Source organism: Saimiri boliviensis, chromosome 8 (genome assembly GCF_048565385.1).
Source record: "Saimiri boliviensis isolate mSaiBol1 chromosome 8, mSaiBol1.pri, whole genome shotgun sequence".
NCBI classification, from domain to species: Eukaryota; Metazoa; Chordata; class Mammalia; order Primates; family Cebidae; genus Saimiri; species Saimiri boliviensis.
The window spans coordinates 26219750-26233604 of NC_133456.1; the positions used below are offsets into that span (position 1 = coordinate 26219750).

Here is a 13855-nt window from a genome sequence, read left to right on the forward strand (position 1 = left end):
CGCGGTGGCTCAAGCCTGTAATCCCAGCACTTTGGGAGGCCGAGGCGGGTGGATCACGAGGTCGAGAGATCGAGACCATCCTGGTCAACATGGTGAAACCCCGTCTCTACTAAAGATACAAAAAATTAGCTGGGCATGGTGGCACGTGCCTGTAATCCCAGCTACTCAGGAGGCTGAGGCAGGAGAATTGCCTAAACCCAGGAGACGGAGGTTGCGGTGAGCCGAGATCGCGCCATTGCACTCCAGCCTGGGTAACAAGAGCGAAACTCCATCTCAAAAAAAAAAAAAAACCACAGTTCTATGGAAAATACTACAAATTCCATTTAAATGATAGCTAAATAATGTGACACTGGTATTTAGTATAACACCATACTACAGAAAATTGTAAGTCTCATCTACCTTTTTCTGCTACAAGGGCCTTGAGCTCTCCCAGCAAATATTTTATAATTCTAACTCTTTCAGCTAACTCGTTCACATTTTTTGCCTTCTGTACATCCTTGACTGTTTTTGTATCTTGCATACATAGGTTTAAATCCTTTCTTTCACTTCTGGCCTCTCTAATTTGCTCTCTGGCACAGTTTTCTTCATTAGTGGCCAGGAAAGCTGGTTGTGATTGAGTAGGGCTTCGGTGTGTCTGACCATCCAGATGTGTTTCCTTTCCATGAGATCGAAAAGGAGACATACATGTTTGAAAACATTTGAGTAGGTCTGTTTCCTTATGAACTCCTTGTTGTGGCGGAATCCCATTAACAAGGCGCAGTTGCTGCAATGTTGGAATAGCTGATACGTCAGTTTTGGGCAGGCTACATGGAACTTCAGGGCTGGTATTAAATGAATTCCGTAGAACATCAGTGCAAGTCGCAGAAACTGTTTTACCTTGTGATGCAAACTGACTGTCACCAACAGTTTCAACTTCCTAAAGAAAAAGGAAAGCAAGTCTTCAGAAGTATGAGCAGTCACTTATAGGTACTAATTATAACAAACTCAAATATATAAAATATATTTATTAAAACATTAATATATTTGCTTTGTGAATATTTAATAGTTACTACTATATTTTGTGGGTGTACCATAGTCTGTGCAACCATACTCCTATATGGTTACACATTTAAGTAACAGCCAGTTTTTCACTGCTGAAATATTTCTGCAAATATGCTTGTGCAAAAGCTTTTTGTATGTTTGAACTTATTTTCTTATGATGTAATTTCCCAAAGTGGACTAACTTTTGATGCTTTTAAACCATCTGTGGTATTTGTAAACAGTCTATTTTAGTCATGGCCTTGTAATGCTCCCATCTTACAGGGTAAACTAAGCTTCAAAAACCAAAAATCTTTATTGTACTGAGGAAAAATCCAACTTCCTTTAAACTAAAAATATTAGTAAGTTTCTAATATTAGAAACTTGCATACTAATAATATTATAACAAACTCAAATATATGGTTACACTCCCAACCATATAGCAGTTACAAAGACTATGATATATCCACAAAATACAGTAGTAACAAGTTATTAAAAATTCACAAAGGGTATATATTAATAAACATCTTTTAAATAAAGCATTAAGCGAAAGAATCAGTATAGAAAACTGCATAAAGTTTACTTATAACTTTATTTTAGAAGGAAACCAAACTTAACAAATACAAACCAGAAACTAAAACCCGTACAGAGGATTAAACGACTGGAAAGAACTCCATCAGTGTGTTCACCGCAGTTGTACTTGGGTGGTCAGTATGGTTGGTTTTGCTTTCCCCCTACTGATCTCTTCCCCTTTTTCTCCTTCATTACTGTCATTAATAAATAAGTAAAACTACAAAATGGTAAAAAATAAACAACTGGTCTTTAAATCCTAGTGCATTAAGTTACAATCAATAAATTCGACAGTCCTTCCTAAATGACTGCTATAAGCAAATAGTTACTTATGTAGTATACAAACTGTACGCACAGAATGAACCTTTGGAGGGCAGGGTGGCCGCCGAGTTGCCTGAGATTCTATAAGTAAGAGGGAGAAAAAATTAATCACATATCCTACTTTTTATACAATAACCAAGTAATTTAATTAGAACTTACATTCATGACTTTTTTTTTTGAAACGGAGTTTCACTCTTGTTACCCAGGCTGGAGTGCAATGGCGCGATCTCGGCTCACCCCAACCTCCGCCTCCTGGGTTCAAGCAATTCTCCTGCCTCAGCCTCCTGAGTAGCTGGGATTACAGGCGTATGCCACCATGCCCAGCTAATTTTTGTATTTTTAGTAGAGACGGGGTTTCACCATGTTGACCAGGATGGTCTCGATCTCTTGACCTCTTGATCCACCCATCTCGGCCTCTCGAAGTGCTGGGATTATAGGTGTGAGCCACCGCACCCAGCCCATTCATGACTTTTAAACAGTATTCATACTAACCAGAATGAGACACAGCATGGCATGGTACAGCAGGTATTCCAGTAGGGATGTTCTTTGAAGTCAAGTCATTCATCAGTGACATCTGAGTCTGCACATGCTCACAGAGGGCTTGGTATATTATGGGTGAATACATTCTATAATGATCTTGCAATGACCAATTTTGTTCTAGGTCTGATGTGTCTCTTTCACTTCTAGCAGGAGCTTCATTATGTATCTGTTTCTTATTATCTGAAGATGCTAATGTGGAAGGAAAAAAAAAGTTCTTGAAACATGATTCTTCAAAAATGCTTACCGTAAGATTTTAAGAGAAGAAAGGGTGCTCAGAAGTAGTTTAATTCATCACATACTTCATAGAAGGGCTTTACCACTGTCACCCTCACTATAGAAAATCACCTCAAATTCTTTCTGAAAGTAATTAGTGTTTAGGTTTCTCCAGTCAAAAATCATCTATACTAATTTTTTAGTCCCACTTTTTTATGCTACTGGCCATCTGTAAAATCCCTCCAATTTTAACACTTCTTTTAAGGGTGTTATGTTATCCGTAAAGTCCAATCAAACTCCAATCAAACTCCTTCACCTTGTTCCTTGTCAGTTCATGTTCTCAAGCGAAAACAGAATAGGAAAGAAAATAGTTTGGACAATTCTGATGCTTTGGGCCCTCAAAAACAAAACAAAACCAACCAACCAAACAAAATCTTAACCTGGCATTTAAAGTTTTCCAAAGCTTGACCATAACCTACTTTTCCAACTATTGTCCCATCGCCCCCAACTCAAATTGTTCATTTCAGCCAGGCCAATTTAGTTACCCAGCAAGCTCTTCTTACCTTTCAATAACATTGTTCATGATGAACCATTCCTCCCAATCCAACTCTACACACTCACCAAGGCTCATCTGAAAGTTTTCTTTTTCCATGAAGCCTTTCCCAATCCAATCATTCTAGGCTAGTGACTACTCTTCCCCACCCCAGAGCACATATTGTCTATATGAATCATATGCCACTGACACATTGCCTTATTATTACTTATCTTTCACCCTCCTGTCTTTCTGACTAAACTGTAAGTTTCTTTAAGCAGGGCTGTATTTCTTTTATCTTACGGAGTCTAGTATTAGTCTATGCACAGGGTAGAAATCTGGTATTAACAAAGTAACAAGTAAAAAACAACAAAGTTTTGTACATAGCACTACCTGTAGATTGGTATAACAATCTAAGTTCTATTTCTCTAATTAGATCCCCTTCCCAAATGTTTTTTAAAACACTACTAACAGAAATGAGAATATTCTAGTAAATCATAGGTTATCAGTATACAAAATAAATTTGGAAAATTTACTGCTACTGGCAGCACCTACCAAAGCTAAACATACATATATTCTATGACATAACAATTTCACTCCCAGGTATACACCTAACAGAAATGAGTGCTTATGTCTACTAAAAGACATGTACAACAATGTTCACAGCAGCTTGATTTGCGGTAGCCAAAAGCTGAAAACACCAAACAGCCATGAACAGTAGAAACAGATAAACTGTGGTATATGCACAGCCTGGAATACTACACAGCATTAAAAAAAGAACAAAGTACTGATGTATACAACTACCTGGATGTTTAATAGACAAAAGCCTGAGTGAAACTATTCAAAACAAGAATGCAGTGTTCAACTGCATTTATAGGAAGTTCTCAAACAGGTAAAAGTCACAAACGGAAAGAGAAGTCAGGAAAGTGGTTACACATGCTGAGGGTCTAAGTGATGGTAAGGGTACTGACGGGGAGGGAGCCTTGTAGGGTGCTAAAAATTTTCTGTATCTTAATCTAGGTGGCATCTATAGGGGTGTATACATATGCAAAAATTTATTGAGATTTATGTACTCTAAAATTACTTATGAAAAGTATTTCTTAATTTTTTAAAAAATAAAATAATTAAAAATTTAAAAGTAGAGAATCTCTCAAATATATAAATATATATAGTTTACTGAAAATGAAAATACTGCTAAAAGCATACAACTTCCATGTAAAAGCAAAAACAGAAAAAGTTAAAGGCAGATTAAATACTAATAACCAGTGAAAATAGAAAAAAAAATTAAAAAGACAAGATTTGACTATGAAAATGGCTGAAGATATCAGATGCTTCCCTTTTGACTTGGGGTATGTTTCCTTTTGAGATGACCTTTTCCTATGAAAGTACTTGCTAGACCTATATGCAAGCTTTAACACTTATTAGCTGAGTAACCTTGGGCAAATTAACTTCTCTTGACCTCCTCTTCCTCATCAGAAAAACTGATAATAAAACTGATATGCAACTCTGTCTCATAAAAAAAAAAAGAGAGAAAGACAGAATTGGCTAGTTTGAAGATATCTGTTTTCACACACAGGTCACAGCATCGGGATCTCATTTACTTTCTTTTCAAGGCGTGGTTTTGGCAGTCTTTAATAAAGCTGAGCTATATTATGCCTCAGCCAGTAGATGTCATTGTCCAACATAAATTAATAAACTCCAGACCTATTTCTTAAACATCAAAGCCTCAGGGCTAAAATGACATATTTCACTCCTTTATAAACTGAGTCCATACAAAACTCTACTGATAATGTTGAGTTAACTTAATGATGTAAAGTCTTAAAGCAAACAATCCAAGTTAAATACCATAAATGGATATAAGATTAAGACTGTAGTTTTATTACTATTACACGATTTTAAAATAAAACAATGACCAAATGAGCCTGTTACTACACAAATACAAATGAAGCATATTTACTTGCTCTTTTTAATTACACGAACGCACTCTACGTGAAAATTTTAGCTATTGGTCTGGCAATATGTTTAAGTAATGTCAGGTGATAACTAGAATTCATGAAAGGAATGTATTTATTTACTCAGTCCACAAAACTTTCAGTCCCTAAAGTCTAGCTGCTGTGCAAGCACTGGCTATTGCTTGAATGGACAAGCACCGTCTGACAGGAAGTAATTCCCATCACTCGAATATAGAACAAACACCTAGAGCAGGTAAGAGCCACTGGATGCCTACTATAACTGGCCTTATGCGGGGCAATCAATGCTCAAAGGATTCTGCCCGTGGTTGATTTATTTCCCCAAGATGAAGATGGAAATATATATATGTTACTAAAAGCAAAATCATGAAAGTATTCAATGCAGTTATCATATATAAAAGTTGCTTATTAAAAAAAAATTTTTTTAATGCCAAAGCACTCTCAAATAAACTCAGTACATTTCTGGAAAGGCCTCTCTGCCTCCTTACTTCCAGAATGCATCATGGTGTGCATACCTGACTCCATAGGCATCCAATGATCAGACAGGTCCCAGATAGAAAACACATGGGGTGGGGGGGCATTCCTCAGAAGACAGTTAACACAAAATATCAAGATAATGTGTGTTAAAAGTAAAATAATACATGGATACTAGTTAACATGCTGTAATAGATTCCTTAAATTTCTTTACAGTTACCTCACTTGGAGAGAGATGGTAAAGAGAACAAGCGATGAGCTTGGATTTTATAAGCATTGTAGTAACGGAGCAAAATCTTGTATTATTGCTTAACAGCTGCCAACCACACACACACACACGTTTGTTTCTAGAAAGTGCTACAATTTGGTAAATTAAAAAAACAGAGCAGTAGAATTAAACAGTTAGAGGTTTCTAATGAGTTAAACTTAGGAACACTTAGAAATTAGGAACTAATAATTTCTAATATTGCAACCCTAAGGAAGACTGTCCTATGGAAGTAGGTCCTTCCTTCTGATTATGAAAATATGGGAGAAAGAACAGTAAGAATACTGCACCCTGATCACAAGCCAGAACTGCCAGTTCAGCTGTAATCCAAATAAGAATTTAATGCTATGGACCCAGAATGCCAGAATCTTCCATCTGCCAATCCAAATCCACCTCTACTGGTCTTCACCTTGCTCTCCTGGAATGCTGATCTATGTGGATTGTGAAGAGACAGTCCTTCATGGGTCACTCCTCCTCCTATGTCTTGCTGTGTATATCAAAAAAGCAAGGCTTTGACCTAAGCTCTTTACCTGGGCCACTTCTCAGGGCTGTGTTTGCAGTGAGCAGCCTTGAGGGATAAGGTAATATTTCCCTCTGAGGCAAGCACAGGCTTAATTACTGCTTACTATCAAAGTGGCAGATTCCCCAAGCTTAGTGTTCCTCAGCTGCAACCTACACCTAAAGGATGTGCAGCATCCATTTGGATCCACCGAATCGCTCCACTAGGAATTAGGGTGAATGAGAACCAACACAAATATGCTGATGCACATACTGCTTCCTATGCTGTGAGTAATAAAGTCCTTTGTCTCTGACCAGCAGTTTTGTGTCTTCTGCTAGAATCCATGATACAGTGAAACTAACTTACTAGCTTGTCAAATCCCAGACCTGATACACATCAGTAGGGCTTCAATCCAATGGGAGTCTTGGCATATGAAGAAAAGGAAGAAGCATGAAGTCAGGATATACACTTACCCTGCTCCCTTTCTATGACGTCACCTTGGGCTGATTTTGTCCTTTCAATGAAGCTCACTGCTCTTCTCAAGGTAGCATATTCTATAAGCAATACCTCTTTCTAGGTCTAGTAACTCTAATCCCTTATGGCCTAGAGATGATAACAGCTCTGCTGCTGCTGCTGCTAGCACTGGACTAGCGAGACCTAGCAGGCAAAACCTGTGGTTTTCCCATGCCCTACTCATACCTTTACAATGAGTCCCTTCGTAAATAAAATAAATCCTCCTCGAATTACCTCAATTTGAGTGTTGCCATCTGTTTCCTGTTGGAACTCTGACAGAAGCAGTTAAGTCAGGATCCAACAAGTTGCTACCATGACACCCACTCTCAGCCACATTATCTCAAATAATAGTTCCTTGAGGAAAGGTGCCCTGCATGAGAAATAACCTGCCTACAGACAAAAAATAGGAGCCTGGAGGCACAGGTGCTATCGCTCCTTTCCTTCTCAACTGGGCCCCAGTAAAAAGGCCTCTACTTGAAGAGTTAAGACGAGGGTTTAGTACTCTTTTTCTTGAGGTCAAATAAATATTTTAGGCTTAGCAGGCCAGATGATCTCTGTCACAACTACTCAACACTGCCACTGCAGTACAAAAACAGCTAATAAAAACACAATCAATTAGCTTGGCTGCATTCTAATAAAATCTTATTTACAAAATAAAATAACTAAACATTACTTATAAAACTGGCTGTAGTGTGCTGAGCTGACTTAGACCAATGTTGTCCAATAGGAATATAATACCATATATGTAACTTAAAATTTCTAGTAACCACATAAAAGAAGAGGTAAAATTACTTTTCATATTTAAGTCAATATATCAAAAATACTAACATCTCAGTGTATAATATAAATAACTGAATTTTTTTGTACTTAATCTTCTAAATCTAGCATGTATTTTACACAAAGCACCATCTAGATGCTAAATTATCATCAGAAATATTTGGTCTATATTTAGATTTAATAAAATTTACACTTGAAAAGATAGGCTCACATGCCCAAGTTATTCCAAACATAATTAAAAGTTTTATAATACCTGGATCAATTTTCAGTTTTAGAATTTCATTTTAAATTAATTTAAATTAAATAACATTAAAAATTCAATTCCTTGGTCATACTAGTCATATTTCAGGTGCTGAATAGCCACATGTGGCCACAGCTACCATCTTGAATAGTGCAGGTCAAGACCATATAAGGCTAATGTTACTGACCTCCAAGATGAGTTAGGTTTCCCCTGCCTTAGTTCTCTACCTTGGGACTATCTGAAACATCAACCTCTAGTCTCATGAAAGCTCTACTCTTTCTCAGCCTCCTTGCTTGGATCCTGATCTCTCAATATACAGGATTACCACCTTAGATGACTTTCTAAACTTCATTCCTTGCCCAAGCTGAATCTAAGCTTGCACTACAGTGCTGACATTTCTGGCCCACCTGAACTATAGAAGTGGCTAGTCTAATTCTCATCCATCTGAATTCTCATTGTGGACTTTTTCATCTTCATTTTAGGCGATCTTGTTCTCTATGCTTCCAAGGGACAACAAAGTCAAAACTTTCTTGTTCTAAACCAGGAAAAGTTAGCTGTCAGGGTGTAAAGTACCCTTGGCTATACTCACCATCAATGAGAAGGAGGCTCTTTCCTTATTGATCCAATTATACCTTCTTATGCACCATGTATCCTAACTGTGTAACTTGAGATCAGCTTGACCAACTTAGGAGATATATATATATAAAATAATTTTAAAGCAGCAACTATAAGTATACACCTGAAATACAGCCAATTTGTGATTATCTATGAAAACAAGTGGCAGGGGAAACTAGCTCTATATATCTCCCAAAAGTCATTCTGAGTTTGAACTTTTTCTCCTATAAAACCCAGTCTTTTTTTATAGAACTACTCAGCAATTAGAAGCTGAATAAAGAAAGACAGGCATAAGCACACATAAACCTAACCAATCCTGATTATTAAAATGAACTGCATAATCCTGATAACTGATCAAAATACCCACAATTAAGGATTATCTTTAAATAAGAGAAAAAAAGGCTTACATGTTTCTTTCCGGACTACGAAAGGAACAGTATGTTTTTCATGTCTTTTCTTTTTAGATCCATATTTTCTGCTTTCTAAAGGTCTAGAATTAGATCTGTTTTCTAAATATGCTGATTCTAAACCTATTAATAAAACAAAACTTTGTTAATATCAAAATAATGACTTAATTGAGAAAAGGTATTCAGCAAAGAAGCATTTAAAAAAAAAAAACCTGAATCTTCATTTCTCAAAATGCTCCTCAGCAAAGAAGCGCAACCATCAAGCCCATGAGCAGTTTCAGCCTGCAAGGAATAAAGTCATTCAGAATACACTGTGTGTAACTGTTAGTACAGGAAAAATACACTTTATGTACTTTTAAATTTCTTTATTTACAAGCAATTTATTATTGGTAGAAAAGATGTTTTAAAGCAACAGACTTCATACTTCCTTACAGCAATTAATATTTTCATTTTATTCCTACTTTTTAGCTTCTATCTGAAAACTAATTAGTGTGTTTTATATCTATTCAATCTTACCTGACTTTCTGAATCAGAATGGATGGAATAGCCAGAATCTGCCTTAAAATGCGATATTTTTCTTAAATGGGTCCTGGAAAATAAGCTCATTAATATTCTTATATTTTTTTCCCAAAAGACATTAGTCATTTTGTTCCCAGCAAAGATTAGACAAGAAAGCTTGACTCACCGGGTACAAGATGAATTTATAAGCACATTCTCAAGATTAGAAAGACTGTTAGATACTAGAATGATTAACACAGGTAGATACGAAAAGCTGTTCCCCAGAGCGTGTGATGCTAGAGGCCTACCTAATTTTCTGGGGTAGACAACATGTCATCCAGCCCAAAGACCTGAAAAATGTCTTGAAATCTGAAGTTGTAAATATCTTTAAGTACTTACCTTTTCTTTCCATTTGTTAATTTAGCAGGTCCAGTGTGCCTTCCTGAAGATAACACCTATGACATATTGTAGCAGATAAACATTTTTCTATTATATTTTCAATATGTTATCTTGACAAAATGTAAGATGACATTTTTTCTTTTATTCTTCTTCTCAAACTAAAACTCTGTACCCATCAAACAATACCTTCCCATCCCCTCTTCCCCCTCACCCTAGCAATTACCATCCTAGTGTCTATGAATCTGACTACTCTAGAAACTTTATATAACTGGAATAATACAGTATTTGTCCTTTTGTGACTGGCTTATTTCACTTAGCATAATGTCTTCAAGCTTCATCTATACTGAAGCAAGTGTTAAAATTTTTCTTCGTTTTTGAGGCCAAATAATATTCCATTGTATGTATGTACCATATTATTCACTGTTTTAATTAATGTGATATATCCTAAAAATCCACAATTATAATTTAATTCATGTATTAAATTTCTTTTATGTAAAATGTCAAGCAAACAACACATATATTTGTTACTTAAGTCTATTTAAGATGAAAAGGAAATTGAGAAACTATTTTAAACCAGAGGTATCTACTACACTAAGTTCAGACTCCATTAATCCCTAAACATGTTCTATATTCCCAAATTCTTTGAAACATACAAGTTAACTCAAGATACAGAACAGAGTTATTAACTCTGTTTCTTTTTATGTACATTATTTAGAATGCCTGATAAGACCAGCAAATGAAAACTCTAACCTTTCTCTTTATCTACATCTCATTGTCTTAATCTTTCTTTTGAAACTCATATAGCACTGTTGCTTTCTTAAATTTTTTTTTTGTTTTATTTTATTTTATTTTTATTTTTTTTTTTTTTGAGACGGAGTTTCACTCTTGTTACCCAGGCTGGAGTGCAATGGCGCGATCTCGGCTCACCGCAACCTCCGCCTCCTGGGTTCAGGCAATTCTCCTGCCTCAGCCTCCTGAGTAGCTGGGATCACAGGCACACGCCACCATGCCCAGCTAATTTTTTGTATTTTTAGTAGAGACGGGGTTTCACCATGTTGACCAGGACGGTCTCGATCTCTTGACCTCGTGATCCACCCACCTCGGCCTCCCAAAGTGCTGGGATTACAGGCTGAGCCACCGCGCCCGGCCAGTTTTAAAAGTGACATAATGGACAACATTTTGTGTAGAAAAACAGGAAAAAATAGGCATTTGCTTTTACATGCACCCAGTATCTTGACAGTTATGCCAAAAACAGTTAATCACGGTTGCCTCTGGGGAGAGAAACCGAGTATCTGGGGGACAGAGCAAGAAAGGACACTTTCCATGGCATACTATTTTATATCTTAATAACTTTACATCAGATAATCACTATTCAAAATAATTTTAAATCAACATGAGTTGAAGTCCCTGACTCCCGCCTCGTTCCACCCTCCAGATATAGTCACTGTTGGCAGTTTCATTTATAATTTCTCTTGACATATTTACATATTTCATTTCAAGACTGCTTTGGGCAGTAACTACCAAATTTTCTAAAGTTACATGGCATTCTACCATATGCATGAATGTGTGTTCCATCCTTCTAAGAATGTAACTGAGAATACATTTTTTTAAAAACTGGGTTGGTAAGAGTTACACTTCTAGGGCTAATTTAGAATATGATGGAGGAAATGAAGCCAGCAGTGAGAATCAACAATGTAGGAAATAAGACATTGTGAAACATCACTCCACTGGTCTCTGCATCACACTCTCAGGGTCTTTCCCTTTGGTATATCTATGTCGATGTCCTGGTTGGAATCATAATAAAAACTCCAAGCCATACTATAATACCATACCCTGGATCAAGTCCAAAACCAACTACCAAAATTATTCTCTCAAATTTGTTTTTCTTTTTTTTTTTTTTTAAGTACACTGTCTGAGGTACATGTCTGGCATAACTGTAAGATATATATGGTGTTTCTCCAAAAAATATACACAAGACTATCTTATTTTTTTAATAAAAAAATTGTATTTTATCAAATGAAAACATTTTTCTTTGTAAGACAACACTATGAAAATTAAAAAGCAAGCCACAAAGTAGGAGGAAATATTTGTAATACGTAGATCTGACAAAGGACTTTATTCAGAATACATAAAGATATATCACAACTCAATAATGAGACAAGCTACTTAATAAATGAGGAAAACATCTGAAAAGACACAAGGCTATCTTACAGAAAATCTGGTAAAGAAAGTTATCCACGATAAAAGCACCCTGAAACAGTAACTATCATATTGGAACAATTCCTTTCCATTTTTTTTTTTTTTTGGTAGTTTCTACTACGAAATAAGAGCACAAAGAAGTCCTATATATGCTTCACTCAGATTCTATGACCTTTGACATTTTCCATATTCTCTGTGGGGAGATTATATATACAGTATTACTTTTTGCCTGAACCATTAAAGTTGCAGATATAATACTCCTTTACTCCTAAATATTTCCTAAAAACAAGGCCACTCTCTAATATAACCACAGTATAATTATCAAAACCAGGAAATTAACTTTGATACAGAATTATGATCTAATGTTCAGACCTTATTTGCATGTTGTCAATTATCCTAATATTGTCCATTACAAAAAAAAAAAAAAAAATCCCTCTGGTTCACGCCCAATCCAGGATCACATATTGCACTAAACTGTTACAGCTCTTTAGCTTCCTTTAATCTATAACAGTTCCTCAGGCTGTCATTCATTGTCGGTTATAACCTTGACATATTTAAAGAGTCTAGGCCAGTTATTTTACACATCCGTCTGCACATTTAGATTTGCCTGATGCTTACCCATGATTACACGCAGGTCATGCATTTTTGGCAGGAATCCACAAAAGAGATTATGTTCTTCTCAACAGAGACATGTCAGTTTGTCCCATTATTCATGATGTAAACTTTGATGACCTAAGATGGTGTCTGCCAGGTTTTTTATTGTAAAGTTTCTACTCTTACCTTAGTAATTGATAGCATTTTGTGAAGAGATACTTTGAGATTATGTTGATATACCAATCACCAAACTTTCACCCCATAGTTTTAACATTCATTGATGATTCTTGGCTGAATCAATTGTTTGACAAATGGCGACTTTCTAACTATGTAATCCTTCTACATTTATTAGTTGGCATTCAACTTTAGGAAAGCACCTTTTCCTTCTTCCTTGTTAGTGGGGACTCACTGATTCCTATTTTCTTCAGTAGGTTATGATCCATTATTATCACTTTATTTTGATGTTCAAATTGTGTCAAATTTGGTTGCTGGGAGTCCCCTGAATTTGATTCCTGTATCACTTTAACATGCCCCCAACACTTTTTGAGCTATTGCTTACTTTCTACGACAAGGTGCTCCCAGTTCATCTTTTTAAAATTGTCATCAGGGTATTTAAAATGAGGGCTACGAGGATTTAAACAGAAACACGTCTAGAGACCAAGCGGCTGTATTAACGGGAAGCTCAGGTGTTCCCTGCACCTGTGTCCCAGCATTTTAATGTCGCCGCACGGTCTTTGTGTCTTTTCCAGCAGAATTTTACAAGTCCCTGGCTCGAAAACCCCCCTGTCCCTCTCCATCCCCACAGCGGACTCCTCAGGTCCTCAGCCCTCACCTGGCCGGGTCGAGACCCAGACCTGACCATCTCTCGCAGCCTCAGAGAAGCCCAGATCGAGGGAAGCGAAGCCTCACGGTAGAAAGAATTAACCGCCTTGGGCTCCCGAACCTTCTTGGCCCGCCCCCCGAGCTTCCGCTTCCGGAAAGGATCCCGCCGAGCGCCGCGCTTCCTAGTCTCGGACGCTGCTCCACGGCCTTTCTCCTGCTCCCGGACCCGCGCCTTGGGCGTGCGCAATAGATCCCTCCCGGCTTCCCGGCTCGTCACCCGCCGGCAGAGGGTGAGAGAAGCCAATAGACGGCGAACGGGGCGGGGCCGAGGCACGGCTGGGGCGGGGCCGGGGCGGGGCCGCCGGGAAAAGGCTTGGGCGGGCGCTTCT

The 13855-nt window shown here is 37.3% G+C and overlaps 1 protein-coding gene across 8 annotated transcripts in view; it reads right to left on the reverse strand.

The window, feature by feature from the left end:
• LOC101031443 (coiled-coil domain-containing protein 14) overlaps window positions 1-13694 on the reverse strand; it is a 61836-nt gene extending 48142 nt beyond the window's left edge. For 4 of the 8 annotated variants that reach the window (XR_012518764.1, XR_012518763.1, XM_074404192.1 and 1 more), the window contains exons 1-8: window positions 13477-13601; window positions 9852-9907; window positions 9471-9543; window positions 9167-9236; window positions 8955-9077; window positions 2401-2637; window positions 1943-1989; window positions 400-916 (exon numbers count right to left, since the gene is read on the reverse strand). Coding sequence is in view for 6 of the 8 variants with exons in the window: in XM_074404192.1 (XP_074260293.1) it covers window positions 400-916; window positions 1943-1989; window positions 2401-2637; window positions 8955-9077; window positions 9167-9236; window positions 9471-9543; window positions 9852-9907; window positions 13477-13506 (1153 nt within the window). In the remaining 2 variants the exon portion in view is untranslated. Of the gene's footprint in view, window positions 1-399; window positions 917-1942; window positions 1990-2400; window positions 2638-5678; window positions 8917-8954; window positions 9078-9166; window positions 9237-9470; window positions 9544-9851; window positions 9908-13476 lie in introns of those variants that run through there. The other 4 variants (XM_039477354.2, XM_039477357.2, XM_074404190.1 and 1 more) reach the window with 4 other exon arrangements.
• Between the last annotated feature and the right edge of the window lie 161 nt (window positions 13695-13855).